At 42.9% G+C, this 12,098-nt stretch overlaps 2 protein-coding genes across 2 annotated transcripts; both read left to right on the plus strand.

Annotated features, from left to right (window-relative positions):
• Positions 1–68: 68 nt before the first annotated feature.
• ddx61 (DEAD (Asp-Glu-Ala-Asp) box helicase 61) lies at positions 69–6,014 on the plus strand. The gene is made up of 13 exons (XM_086079185.1): positions 69–243; positions 596–1,212; positions 1,301–1,364; positions 1,840–1,944; positions 2,227–2,356; positions 2,505–2,651; positions 2,990–3,084; positions 3,183–3,305; positions 3,391–3,519; positions 3,687–3,867; positions 3,950–4,051; positions 4,739–4,953; positions 5,458–6,014. The coding sequence occupies exons 2-12, from the start codon at positions 1,091–1,093 to the stop codon at positions 4,942–4,944; spliced, it is 1,404 nt and encodes a 467-aa protein (XP_085935311.1). The 5' UTR covers positions 69–243; positions 596–1,090; the 3' UTR covers positions 4,945–4,953; positions 5,458–6,014.
• Positions 6,015–6,827: 813 nt separating this feature from the next.
• tomm40 (translocase of outer mitochondrial membrane 40 homolog (yeast)) lies at positions 6,828–12,098 on the plus strand. The gene is made up of 9 exons (XM_086079557.1): positions 6,828–6,910; positions 7,765–8,003; positions 8,241–8,401; positions 9,081–9,182; positions 9,251–9,356; positions 9,439–9,561; positions 10,210–10,286; positions 11,392–11,494; positions 11,598–12,098. The coding sequence occupies exons 2-9, from the start codon at positions 7,784–7,786 to the stop codon at positions 11,735–11,737; spliced, it is 1,032 nt and encodes a 343-aa protein (XP_085935683.1). The 5' UTR covers positions 6,828–6,910; positions 7,765–7,783; the 3' UTR covers positions 11,738–12,098.

Genomic DNA, 12,098 nt, shown 5'->3' on the forward strand with positions numbered 1-12,098 from the left:
GCAATCTCATTGGTCAGTTTCCGGCCCGCCCCCAGGGAGCTGACTGGCCAATAGTAAAGCAAGCACGCGGCCATGTTTGATTGTCAGTGATTTGAAAGCGAGACGACAAAAGAAGTGATATTATATTACAACTGAAGCGGATTTTGTCGAAACAACGTCAAAACTACGATTAGACTAAATTATATATCACATTAAGAAGCATTCCAACCACAATATACTTTGGATGGATGCAGCAAACTGAAGGTAGGTTCGCCAAATGAGTCGACGGGCTTTTTTTTTTTTAAGCACTGAAGGGGGCTAGGCTAATAGCATGCTAACTTGAGGAAAAGTTGAAAGTATGTTGAAAGTAGTTTCGAAATGACTCCGTGTTGTCTCGCTCGCCGATGAGTCAAAGGCATGTTGCTACATCGAAACTTTTACCGGTGCTAAATTGCCAAATGTGCCAACTTTTCTCTTATCGTGCTCGAGGATTAAAATGACTTGTTTGAGACGTCAATTAAAGTTTTTTTGCTAATGACATTTGTCTGAAAACAGGTGGCCAAAAGTATTGAATTTGTTTACCTTAAAAACGTGTTCTTGTTTTATTTCATTGCAGGTAACCTGGATTTAGTCAATCCCAAAGCGCTTTCCAGACTGCCATCTCAATAAATAGAAAAAGGAAAGCAGCGTCCAGGTGGAAGGAAAACTCACAAAACAGTGGCAAACTTCAAAGAAACAAACTAAATGTATTTTTGTAAATGTAGCACTCATCACAAGGCACATCAATGAACAGGATTTATATTCTGGCAAAGATAATAAAGATGACTTTTAGATAAACACCCTACAAAGAAAACAAATAGGGTGTATGTCAGGTCACATATTTTGATTTATTTATTCATACGAATGTTAAGTTCTCCATTTTTTGGGAGAGTTATCCTGTAAATAATCCTAATTCACACACGGGACTTTTATTTTCAAGGGGCCTGTTGACAGATACCCAAAGTGCAGTGCTGTTTTTACTTTTTTTAGTCTACTTGATCAGTAAGAAACACAAATCTCTGCTGAGAATCAATTGCGCTGGTAAAAATTAAAAGTAAGACCGACAAGAAAAATGGCTGCTGCAAGAACAGCAAACCCAGCACAGATGACTGCCTTGATGAAAGCAACTAATGGGCAGCTCGGAAGTGGCAAGACTGCAGGATGCGGTGTTCCTCAGAGCAGCGGCGGTATCAAGTAAGACTTGTTTTGAAAGGCAATTCGCAGAATATAGCCTTTTGTCATCTAACACTAAAAAAAAAAAAAATGCATTTATTTTTTTTAGGTTTGGCGATGACTGGAGAAAGTGCTTGGAGCTTCCTCCAAAAGACAACAGAATGAGAACTTCGGTAAAGTAATCTGAGTGGTTCCCAACTTTTTTGGAGCCATGGCGCTCAAAATCTCACTTGTACGTGATCATTGCAGTTTACTGGAAGTTTTGACTGTATAACAGGTGCTGCAGTTTAAAAGATTAGAAAGTTCCCTTTTTTATTTTTTTTAATTTTTTTTTACGTTCGACCTGAAGCGATTGCCATCCCTGTGGTCGTAAATCCGCTCATCACCTCCGCAGTATTGCTTTCTTTCCGGACTGAATTTTGTTTAGTGTGTCTGGCCTCAGCGTCTCCCTCGGTTTCTCGTTGAATGTCGTTTCGTCGTCCATAGCGCATCATAAATTTTATTCCCGCCCCTAATGTAAGTTAGTGATGCTTGTTTCAATTAATAGCGCTTTGAAATATGACAGCATTTTGTGGCCATTACCTGGCTGTCCCGCTGTAGACTGTTTTAACTTGTTTTTCAAAAATCCAAAATTTTTGCCAATCCCAGGATGTGACCGCCACCAAGGGAAATGAATTTGAAGACTACTGCCTGAAGAGGGAACTCCTCATGGGGATCTTTGAGATGGGATGGGAGAAGCCCTCACCGATACAGGTACGTTTCCCATGAATATATCGGTACTTTTTAATGCAACAGCGCACCCCTGCCTTTCATGGGTTGGAGTGAAAAATACAATTCTGCCTGTAACGAGATCGTTTTTGCCTGAAAATACCTTGGCACGCTTTTTTTAATTTTTTTAATTAATCCAGAAAATAAATAGTCAAGGTGCCATTGACACCAAATTGAAATGTAGGTTGCGATTGAGAACTTTAAAAAGAATATCTCGAATCTTTCAATAAGCTTGACATTTCAACGAGAACATGTGCGCTCTCATAGGAGGAAAGCATTCCCATTGCCTTGTCCGGCCGCGATATTTTAGCCCGTGCCAAAAACGGAACGGGCAAAAGTGGAGCCTACCTCATTCCTCTCCTGGAGAGAATAGACCTCAAGAAGGGTCACATTCAAGGTCAGCGTTTGCTTCCTCTTTCCTAGCCTCTTTCTCATTTTCCTCTTGCAGTACTTTTTGGCTTGATGACCCCCAGACTAACTTTGTCCACGCTGTCATCAACCCTCGCATTTCATTAGCCCCTCCCCACTTGTGTTTCTCCCCGCAGCTTTAGTCGTCGTGCCAACGCGGGAGTTGGCCTTGCAGGTGAGCCAAATCAGTATTCAGCTCAGCAAGCGCCTCGGAGGAGTCAAGGTCATGGCCACCACCGGCGGCACTAACTTGAGGGATGACATCATGCGCCTTGACGAGACGGGTACAGCGCGTCTCCGCTTTGTGCCGATTTCCGCTTGAAATTCACAATTCATGACGTGGTTTACGTTGACATTTTCTAAATCGCAGCTTGGTCTTATTTTTGACAAAGCAATAAGTTCGTCAGATTTAAAAAAAAAAAAAAGAAGATCTTTTAACGATCAACTTTGGACAATATCTTGCACTTATTTTGAATAAACAAAACAAAAATCTAAACTTTTTTTAATCAAAGTTTTAAAATAAAAGCATTTTTTTAAATCATTGTACTTATTTTTTCAGTATCGGATGTGTTTTGAAAGTAAGTTTGTATTGTGTCGATTTTGTACGTTTTTCTCCCGCCAGTGCACGTGGTGATCGCCACGCCCGGAAGAATACTGGACCTGATCAAGAAGGGTCTGGCTAAAGTCGACAAGATACAAATGATGGTGATGGATGAGGTCGGACTTTTCTTGAGCCACTCAAAAGCATCGTACTTTTTTTTTGGGGGGGGGGGGACTTTTTAAATTCCCGTTATTGCTTTTTTTGACACTTTCAGGCCGACAAGCTCCTCTCGCAAGACTTTGTGGTCATCATTGAAGAAATCATCAGATTCTTACCAAAGAGCCGTCAGATTCTGCTGTACTCGGCCACCTTCCCCATCAGCGTGCAGACATTCATGGTATGGTGACTTTCACTTACAAATTTTTGGGGTAAAATTTTTTTTTTTTTTGAGAGATATGTTGTTTTTTTTCCGCCCCATCCAGAACAAACACCTGCAGAAGCCTTATGAGATCAACCTTATGGAGGAGCTGACTTTGAAAGGCATCACTCAGTATTACGCGTATGTGACTGAGAGGCAGAAGGTCCACTGTCTCAATACGCTCTTTTCCCGGGTGCGGGTCAAGCTCCTCTACTTTTTCCACTTCTCACCTCCTTTTTGTTTGAATCCCAAAGCCACCAACTGACATTTAAAGGAGACAATTGATGCCATCTCTATACACACGCCATCAAAAAAATAAATTGTGATTTCACCTTGAATCTCCTTATGTTTATGTTACAGCTTCAAATCAACCAGTCCATCATCTTTTGCAACTCCACCCAGCGGGTGGAGCTCCTGGCCAAGAAGATCACGCAGCTGGGCTACTCGTGCTTCTACATCCACGCCAAAATGATGCAAGCGTACAGGAACCGCGTCTTCCACGACTTCCGCAACGGACTGTGCAGGAACCTGGTGTGCACAGGTTCGCTGGAGGAACACAACAACTTGGTGCCAGCAATCCAAAAGTCCCGTCGGGTGCCTGACAAATGCTCTTCTTATGGCAGACCTGTTCACGCGGGGCATCGATATCCAGGCGGTCAACGTGGTCATCAACTTTGACTTCCCCAAAAGCGCGGAGACCTACTTGCATCGCATCGGGAGATCAGGTGACGAAGCGTTCCCGTCGACCCGCGTAGGCTGTCCCAAATAATTGGGGGTACAAGTCAGAGGTCGGATTCCGTGACGATCTGTCATGTACGCAAGCATCCGACGTAATGAAGAGCATTTTCCATTTCATTGTGCTCATGACAGTTTACTTTTTAAAACCTAAATGAGGAAATTCAAACTGGATCTAGCGTTTTAGCCTGCATTCGGCAACAAACTTTAGTTTTTTGGTCTGTTCAGGAATGCAAGTAAATAACTACAGTTTGATGTCATAATCAAGACAAATTATTATTATTATTTTTTTTGTTTTGTTCTTTTTCTCAGTGATTTTTGAGTGCATAATAAAAATCATGGCTAACAGTAATATTTGAGCATCTATAAATTTGGCACCATCTAATGGCAGCTTTGGGCATTACAGAAAGGACACGTTTTTTTTTTTCCCAGTCAATAGCCGCGGATAGATTGCACAGAAAAATGCCAATTTGTGAATAGGCCAGGGTTTACTGTATAGTGCAGGGGTCATCCACCTTTTTTTTTAAATGGACAGCTCACTCCACTGACAAATGTTCACTTCAAGTTATTCCGATGGTGCTTGGGGTGAGGTGGGGCACCACGTTGGTGTGACCCCTGATGTGAAGCGCTGACGCGATCCACTAATAACTTTCCGTGCGTTTTGTTTGTTTCTTCAGGGCGCTTCGGTCACCTGGGTCTGGCCATCAACCTGATCACCTCCGAGGACCGCCACAACCTGAAGAACGTCGAGGACCAGCTGGTCACCGACATCAAGCCCATTCCAGGCAGCATCGATAAGAGCCTGTATGTGGCCGAGTTTCACTCTGTGGACTCTGATGACCCCGACGGCGGAACAACCAGTGCCAAATTGGGAGAAGCCTGAACGAAGGCGGTAAGTTTGTGTTTTTTTCAGAAGTTAGCCTTGCTTTTTTCGCTTCAACAGTTGTTCTGTCAGATGCTCTGTGGAACCGTGCTGCCTCCCGCAGGTCAGTCTTGGTATTACAATGACAAACATTTGAGTTGTGAGGAAATTCAGAAGTGTGTGTGTTTGTTGTACTGTGACAGTTTTGAGGAGCATTACTAATGCTAAATAACTTAAAAGTAAGTTTACCACATGAAAAAACAATTTTTTTCATTAGATAATAAAAATGTCTTTAGATACATGTTAAATATTGCAATATTCTGCTCGCATATCACGTTTCCTCCAATATTGTGCAACCCTACAAAAAAATCAGAAGTCGTTCAAACTGCAGTCTGTACCAAGCTTAAGATTTTAAGAAATAATTAAATCTTTTTGGAAGCACGTGGGTCTCTCATATTTTTATAAATGGATCAAGATGTTCGCAATCCATCTTTGTTGACCTCTGCTTACATTTGGTTCATGTTTGTTTTTCAGGGAAGGGGGGAAAAGATGGCAAAAATAAAGCTCAAGACACAATGTGAAGAGTTCCGGTTTACTATTGTTTACAACTTGCCTGTCTTGTCGCAAGCACAAGCAGACGTCGTTGTTACCTGCTGTCATTTGAACAAAGTGTTGGGTTTAATTCTGCTGAAAAGGAGCAAAACTAGCCATGTTAATGTACCTTGTGGCTGTTTTTTTGTTTTGTTTTTTTTACTTCGACTGTGACGCATTCAGCCAACAGCAGGCCAGTTCAGTTTGATTGCACTCGTTAACACATTCATTGTTTATTGTCTTACCGATGGCAGTACCACTGAGCAGCAGTCCATGTTATTTGATGAAATGGAATACAAATGTGTTAACTGTTACCAGTGGAAGAACAACATTGTTTCACCTGTCAGGTGAAATGCGTTTGTTTGAAAGCTTGCCATTTAATGTTTGTTTGTTTTGCCTGGCACAACAAATGAGTTGCAGTGGGTGAGACGGGCAAGAATTTCTCTGTAAGACGCTGTGCCATATTCTTCTGGGGAACAATAAAAGTAACTTGAGCTTCATGTTCTTGTTGAATTTTTTTTGGGGAAGTTATGGTACATATGCACAAAATAATGGGATTTAATGCATCATAATAATAATAATAATAAAAAAAAGAAGACATTTCAGCAGTACAGTACAACTATTCAAGAGGGAGAAGGACAGAACCCTGCTGAGAATAGCGGAAATCCGAATGTGACGGACGCGTCCCCAATTTTTTTTTTTATAATTGCCTGTGCAATTATGAAATGGTACAAAGGAAAACTTTTCTATTTGACTGCGATACGGTCTGTTTGTCAAATCCAATTTTGCTCATATATTACTTTTGAAATGCATCAAGAGTGTGTGGCACAAAGATAAGCGCAGTGAAGAAAAACATTCTAAAAACATGTTTAAAATAGTTTTTGAAAACCAATTACTCCTGTTAAAGTTAATTTTGTCCGATTGAAGTAAATTTTGACAACTTGTGTGTTAGTAGAATTTCACGAACCGTTCCGGTTTACGTCGCCGCCGTTGGGAATAAAAGTTCGTCGTAAAACGTGTACAATCTTTTATGCCATCAAGTGTATTTTTTATCCATTCAATTACCGTATTCAATAAGTATGAAATGTATCTAAATTATACTAAAGCTCTAAACTGACATTTTCATTTCATAAAACCGACGTACCCTTGGAATGTCATTCAATGGACGTTTGAATGAACCCACTGATTGGCGAATGACCTCCGTGGTGTGACGTAAGTGCAAATGGGCTGATCCAGTGGCCTTTCTGACCAATAGCCAGAAGCATCTGCTCGACTCTAGCCAATCGGCAGACTTGGATACCGGAAGTGGGTGGATCCTTGTCAACTACGGCCGCAGACGCTGCGGTGAACTTTACCGGCGCTGATCTCCCCCCTCCCCTGAAACCAATCCTTTTTCGTGAGTAAATTAACCATCTAATTCCACTATTACTTTCAGAAAAACAAAACAAAAACATAGCTGCTTGTGCGAGCGGACACAATATGAAGGCCGTTGCCGGTATTTGCACGTACCGGACGTTTGGATCTCGTGGCCATCCACATGGCTTCGTCTCCAGCTAGCGAGTTAGCATGCTAGCAAATCCATGCTAGCTAGCACGATACACCTCGGGTTCAACGAGAAGTTACTGCGGCTTTCAAATTGTGTCGGTCGCGATACTTTACCGACTGCTACAACTGTCAATTGCACCGTGTCCACCACAACCAGTACGGTTCGCTTGGAAGGAGTACAAAGGGGACCCAATTGGGCCTTAGCTAAAAGCTGCTTTACTGCATGACTACTGTACTTGAACGCGTGCTAATGTTTCTTTTGGTGGCTAACTGTGCCCGTCGTTTAATTGTCATTGGGATTCGTGTGAAATACTTCATTTGAATTCTAGCGTGATTAAGCTTTGTGTGTAAAGCTCACATGGCTTAAGTGCTAAGTGTACTGCTGCTAGTAGTAGTAGCCACTGGTATAGAATGAATCAATCCACCATTTGAGAAGTGAAACAAATTATAATGAAGTCTTCCAAGCAAATGAGCTCTTGTTAAAAACATCTCGTTTCATTGCTGTTTTTGGGCAACACATCTGTGTAGGATGCAACAACAAACCTTTGAGTTTGACAAGAACAATATTTGTTGTAAATGTTGATTATATCCCTTTTAAAAACACGATCTGACAAACATTTGAGCTGGCATCTGATTAAAGCCTGTACGATGCTTGAAACGGATGATTTGCTCTGTTCACTCATCCATCCGATCTCCTCCTTGCAGTCTGTACAATCGTCAGAGTATGGGCAGTGTGCTGGCTGCCGCCTCCCCCACGCCCACCCCGGCCGCCGCCGCCGGTGGGGGCCCTCAGGGGGTCCCGGGGTTGGTTTCGGTCCCCCCCGGGTTCACCATGCCCTCCGTCCCGTCGCCGTCGTCCGAGCTGCAGATCACCGACGTGGCCCAGTCGTCGTCGCCGAGCCCCAACCCGGGCACCTACGAGGAGTGCCACCGCAAATGTAAAGGTAAATGGGGCGGAGACCCCGGAAGGTGCGCCGGCGTGGGAGTGGGTCACCATGCGACTTGTGTTGAAATGACGTCGTGGCTACTTGAATCTATCTAAAACGGCTCACATATTATAGGCAAGAAAAACAAATACGTGGAGAAAAATGGGAATAAGTCATCATTTTATAGGAATGTTTTATCAATTCACTGCAGGAATAAAGTTGAAATATCTGATGACGTAACAATATTTTTTGCAGAGTTGTTCCCGCTCCAGATGGAAGGCGTGCGCTTAGTGGTGAACAAAGGCTTGAGTAACCACTTCCAGGTCAGCCACACCATCACCCTCAGCACGCTGGGCGACTCCAGCTACCGCTTCGGCTCCACGTACGTCGGCAGCAAACAGACGGGACCGGCCGAGGTAACGGCGCAGGAAAGGAGCAGGAAATTCGTCTTTTAGGAGGAAGTTAGAGTTCCGTGGGAAAATAGGCATTATTTTAGGGGAGAAGTAATTCTGTGAGGAAAAATTCCAACTAAGAAAGAGAAAATAAAAATAGGAGAAGGTTATCCTAAATTCCGGAGGGAATTTTGAGATAAAAGTTTGAGGGGGGGGGGGGTGTCGGGTAACCATTTTCATAGAAAAAAGCTAGAAAAATACACAATTTCACCTGAAAAATAATTGTTTTACAAGGAAAAAATTCTTATTGGGAAAAAGTCATCATTTTAACAGACGCATTGATTATTTTATGAAAAGGTAATTTTGTGACACAAATGCATCGTAATCTGTGAGTTTTGCTGAGAATTAATCTTTTTATTTTAGATAAATGATCCTTTTTTATTATTATTTTTTGTTTACAAATAACATAATTTAATTTGAAAAAGCCTGGTCAGTTTATATGGAAAAGTTGCACAAGAAAAAATAGCATCTCCCCAAAAACATTTTATTGAGAAAATAGCATTATTTTGAAAAGCCAATTCACGAGAAAAAGTCATTTTACAAGAAGTCGTCGCCCCCTTTTAGAGAAAGTTTGAGCTTGACAAGAAAAAGTGATTGAACGTGCAAAACGAGTGCAAGGAAGAACGTCTGTGTTTGCCTTCAGTCATTTCCGGTCCTGGTGGGCGACGTCGACAACGCGGGAAGCCTCAACGCCCAAATCATCCACCAGCTCACCTCCGCCGTCCGCTCCAAAATTGCGCTCCAGGTAACGCACGTGCCGTTTTGTTTGTTCGAGCGCGGCGTTGCTCATTCGCGCGCGTGTTGTTTTTGCAGACCCAGCAGCATAAGTTTGTCAACTGGCAGTGCGACCTGGAGTACCGCGGCGCCGACTTCACGTCCACCGTCACGCTAGGCAACCCGGACGTCCTCGTAGGCTCGGGTACGACGAGCGCGGATGTGCTGCTGCCGCTGCTCGCTGGTCTCGAAATGCGGCCGCTTCATGTTTTGCTTTTTTTCTTCAGGCATCGTCGTGGCCCACTATCTGCAATCCATCACGCGCGGGCTCGCTCTGGGCGGGGAGCTCATTTACCACCGGAGGCCCGGCGAGGAAGGGGCCGTCACTTCCCTCCTGGGAAGGTACACGGGTAAGAAAGAAACCAAAAAATTTTTTATGACCACAATGGGAAAGTCGCATTTTTTTTAAAAGTTTTTTTTTTTTATAGAAAATCCCAAAGTTCAAATATCGGGAGAAGAAAAAAGTAATTTCATTTGATGAGAAATGATAAATAAATATCATCAACTAAATTTGGACGTGAGCAAAGTCAGTCTGATTCCAATTGATAGTCTGCTTTACACAAAATAATTTCACGAGGAAAAAAAAAAGATTGCAAGAAAATGTAACAGTTCTATTAGACAATATTGTCATTTTAGAAGATACAATTGAAACATTTGGACTTTTTTTTTTTTTTTTTTGTCAATCGTGCACCTCAACTGCGGCTCCTCTTTCCCACAGGTTGAGGGCATTAGAAATAAACAGTGTTCACCTGCTTTGTTGCCGTTCATAGTTTGGGGGATGCCATTATGTTTTATGACAATTTACAATACAGTACTTAACTATAATGCCCTTGCAGATGGGAAAGGAGAGCCACATCCATTGTCTAATACGATTTGTTTCTCGAGGTGTAAAGTGCTTCTTTTTTTTTGTTACTGTTTGATTTGATGTTTGATATTTTGCCATCTTGAGAAAGTAGGCGGGTATCGTGCAGAAGTTGAATGTGTGATGTCGTTGTCAGGTGACAACTACGTGGCCACGATGACGGTGGGAGGAGCAGGATGTCACGCGACGTACTATCATAAAGCCAACGATCAGGTACGTCCTCGATATCGCAACAAAAGCGTCAAATGCAAATTGGCTTCATCTCGACACAACATGGTCATTTGACAAGTGTTTAAAATGTTTGAATTAAATTCAACAAAGTGCTGAAATACGGCTATTGATAATTATTTAGTTCAAAACGTTAAAAAAAAGTTTTATTCAATGTTTAATATATATTATAGTATTAAATGATAAATGTAAAATCAAATATGTGATGCACATTTTCTTAAAATGTAAAAAACAAGAAAATTGTGGGGGCACAGTGCGATGTATGTTATCCCAGGGAATATGCTTTATTAAAAAATAAATAAATACTCGAATAAATTGTAATTGCACTTACACTACAGTAGGTGGCAGTGGCGCTCTCGTTTAAAAATTCCAGGCAAATTAATGCACATCAAATCTTTTCTGTGACAAACCAAAAAAACAATCCTATGAGTTATTCTTTGTTGTAAGTTGATGTACATTTGTTCCGTTTTTGTTTTCTTTAATGTTAATATAAAAAAAATACTTATAGCAATTTTATAGACAAATGATATTTGTAGTCACAAGGTGAGTTGCGGGGCACAAAATGGTTTCCTCTTTCGCGGAGTGCATTACAAAACATAATTGAGAAGCACTGAAATGAAGGTAAATGCATCAAATTGTTTCATAAAGGGCTAAAAAATGCGTCAATTAAAACTGCAATATGGAACCCCCCCCCCCAAATATCTTTACAGTAGCCTTTTTATTTGAGCATTTATGACTGAAATAGTCTGAAATAGTTACTAAACTAACTAGTAGATTAACAATTTAGCTGTTCACAATGGGTGCTCCTGCAAGCCTCTGGCCAATCGTTTTCTGACTGGATTCGGGTTTGAATTTCCCGCGGGTTGTGTATGCGACGAAGGGTATGTGCAGTTTCATTTTTCGTCAGCAGGTGGCAGTAGGAAATGGAATATTCTACATTCAGTAGCTTTAAATATACAATAAAATACAAAGACACATGCAATTATAATAAATCAATTGATATTCTTCTAAAAAAAAAATTGGAAAATGAATGTAAAAAAGAACAATATTTCACGGTGATTTTTTTTTTGGGGGGGGGGGGCCGCCACAGTTGCAGGTGGGCGTGGAATTTGAAGCCAGCACGCGGATGCGAGAGACCACGACGTCTTTGGGTTACCAGCTGGACGTGCCCAAAGCCAACTTGCTCTTCAAAGGTGAGAACGCCGCCGCAACGACGCCGCAACGCCGCTTGCGATCTTATTAACGAGGCTCTTCCGGGCGGGCGGGGCTCTCGCGACCCCCCCCCCCCCCCCTCAGGCTCCGTGGACAGCAACTGGGTGGTGGGCGCCACGCTGGAGAAGAAGCTGCCGCCGCTGCCGCTCACGATGGCGCTGGGGGCCTTCCTCAACCACCGCAAGAACAAGTTCCAGTGCGGCTTCAGCGTCGTCATCGGCTAGATGGGCCCGGGGGCCGCAGCCGCCCCCCCGCCCCCCTAGGACCCAGCACGCGGCCCTCGGCTCGGTCGGAGACACACGCGCACACGCAAACACATACACGGGAACCCGGACCGAGTTTTTCCCCAACATTACATTCAGAGACGCTCTTTTACGACTGTGATTCCCGGGGAAGATGCCAGAAAGAGACGCCGGACAGACGAGACCACCGAGGAGCCGAGGACTGGCCCGCGCCGCGCCCGGAAACGCCCGCGCCGCGGCGTGAAGGTTGCGTGAAAATCAAAGCCAAGTCTGTGCGTAGATGTAATATATGGTGATCGTGGCCGATGGACGCAAATAAATGTCATGACTTTTTCTAACGATG

Source organism: Leptonotus elevatus, chromosome 6 (genome assembly GCF_054856555.1).
Source record: "Leptonotus elevatus isolate MCC_2025b chromosome 6, RoL_Lele_1.0, whole genome shotgun sequence".
In the NCBI taxonomy this organism is placed as follows: domain Eukaryota; kingdom Metazoa; phylum Chordata; class Actinopteri; order Syngnathiformes; family Syngnathidae; genus Leptonotus; species Leptonotus elevatus.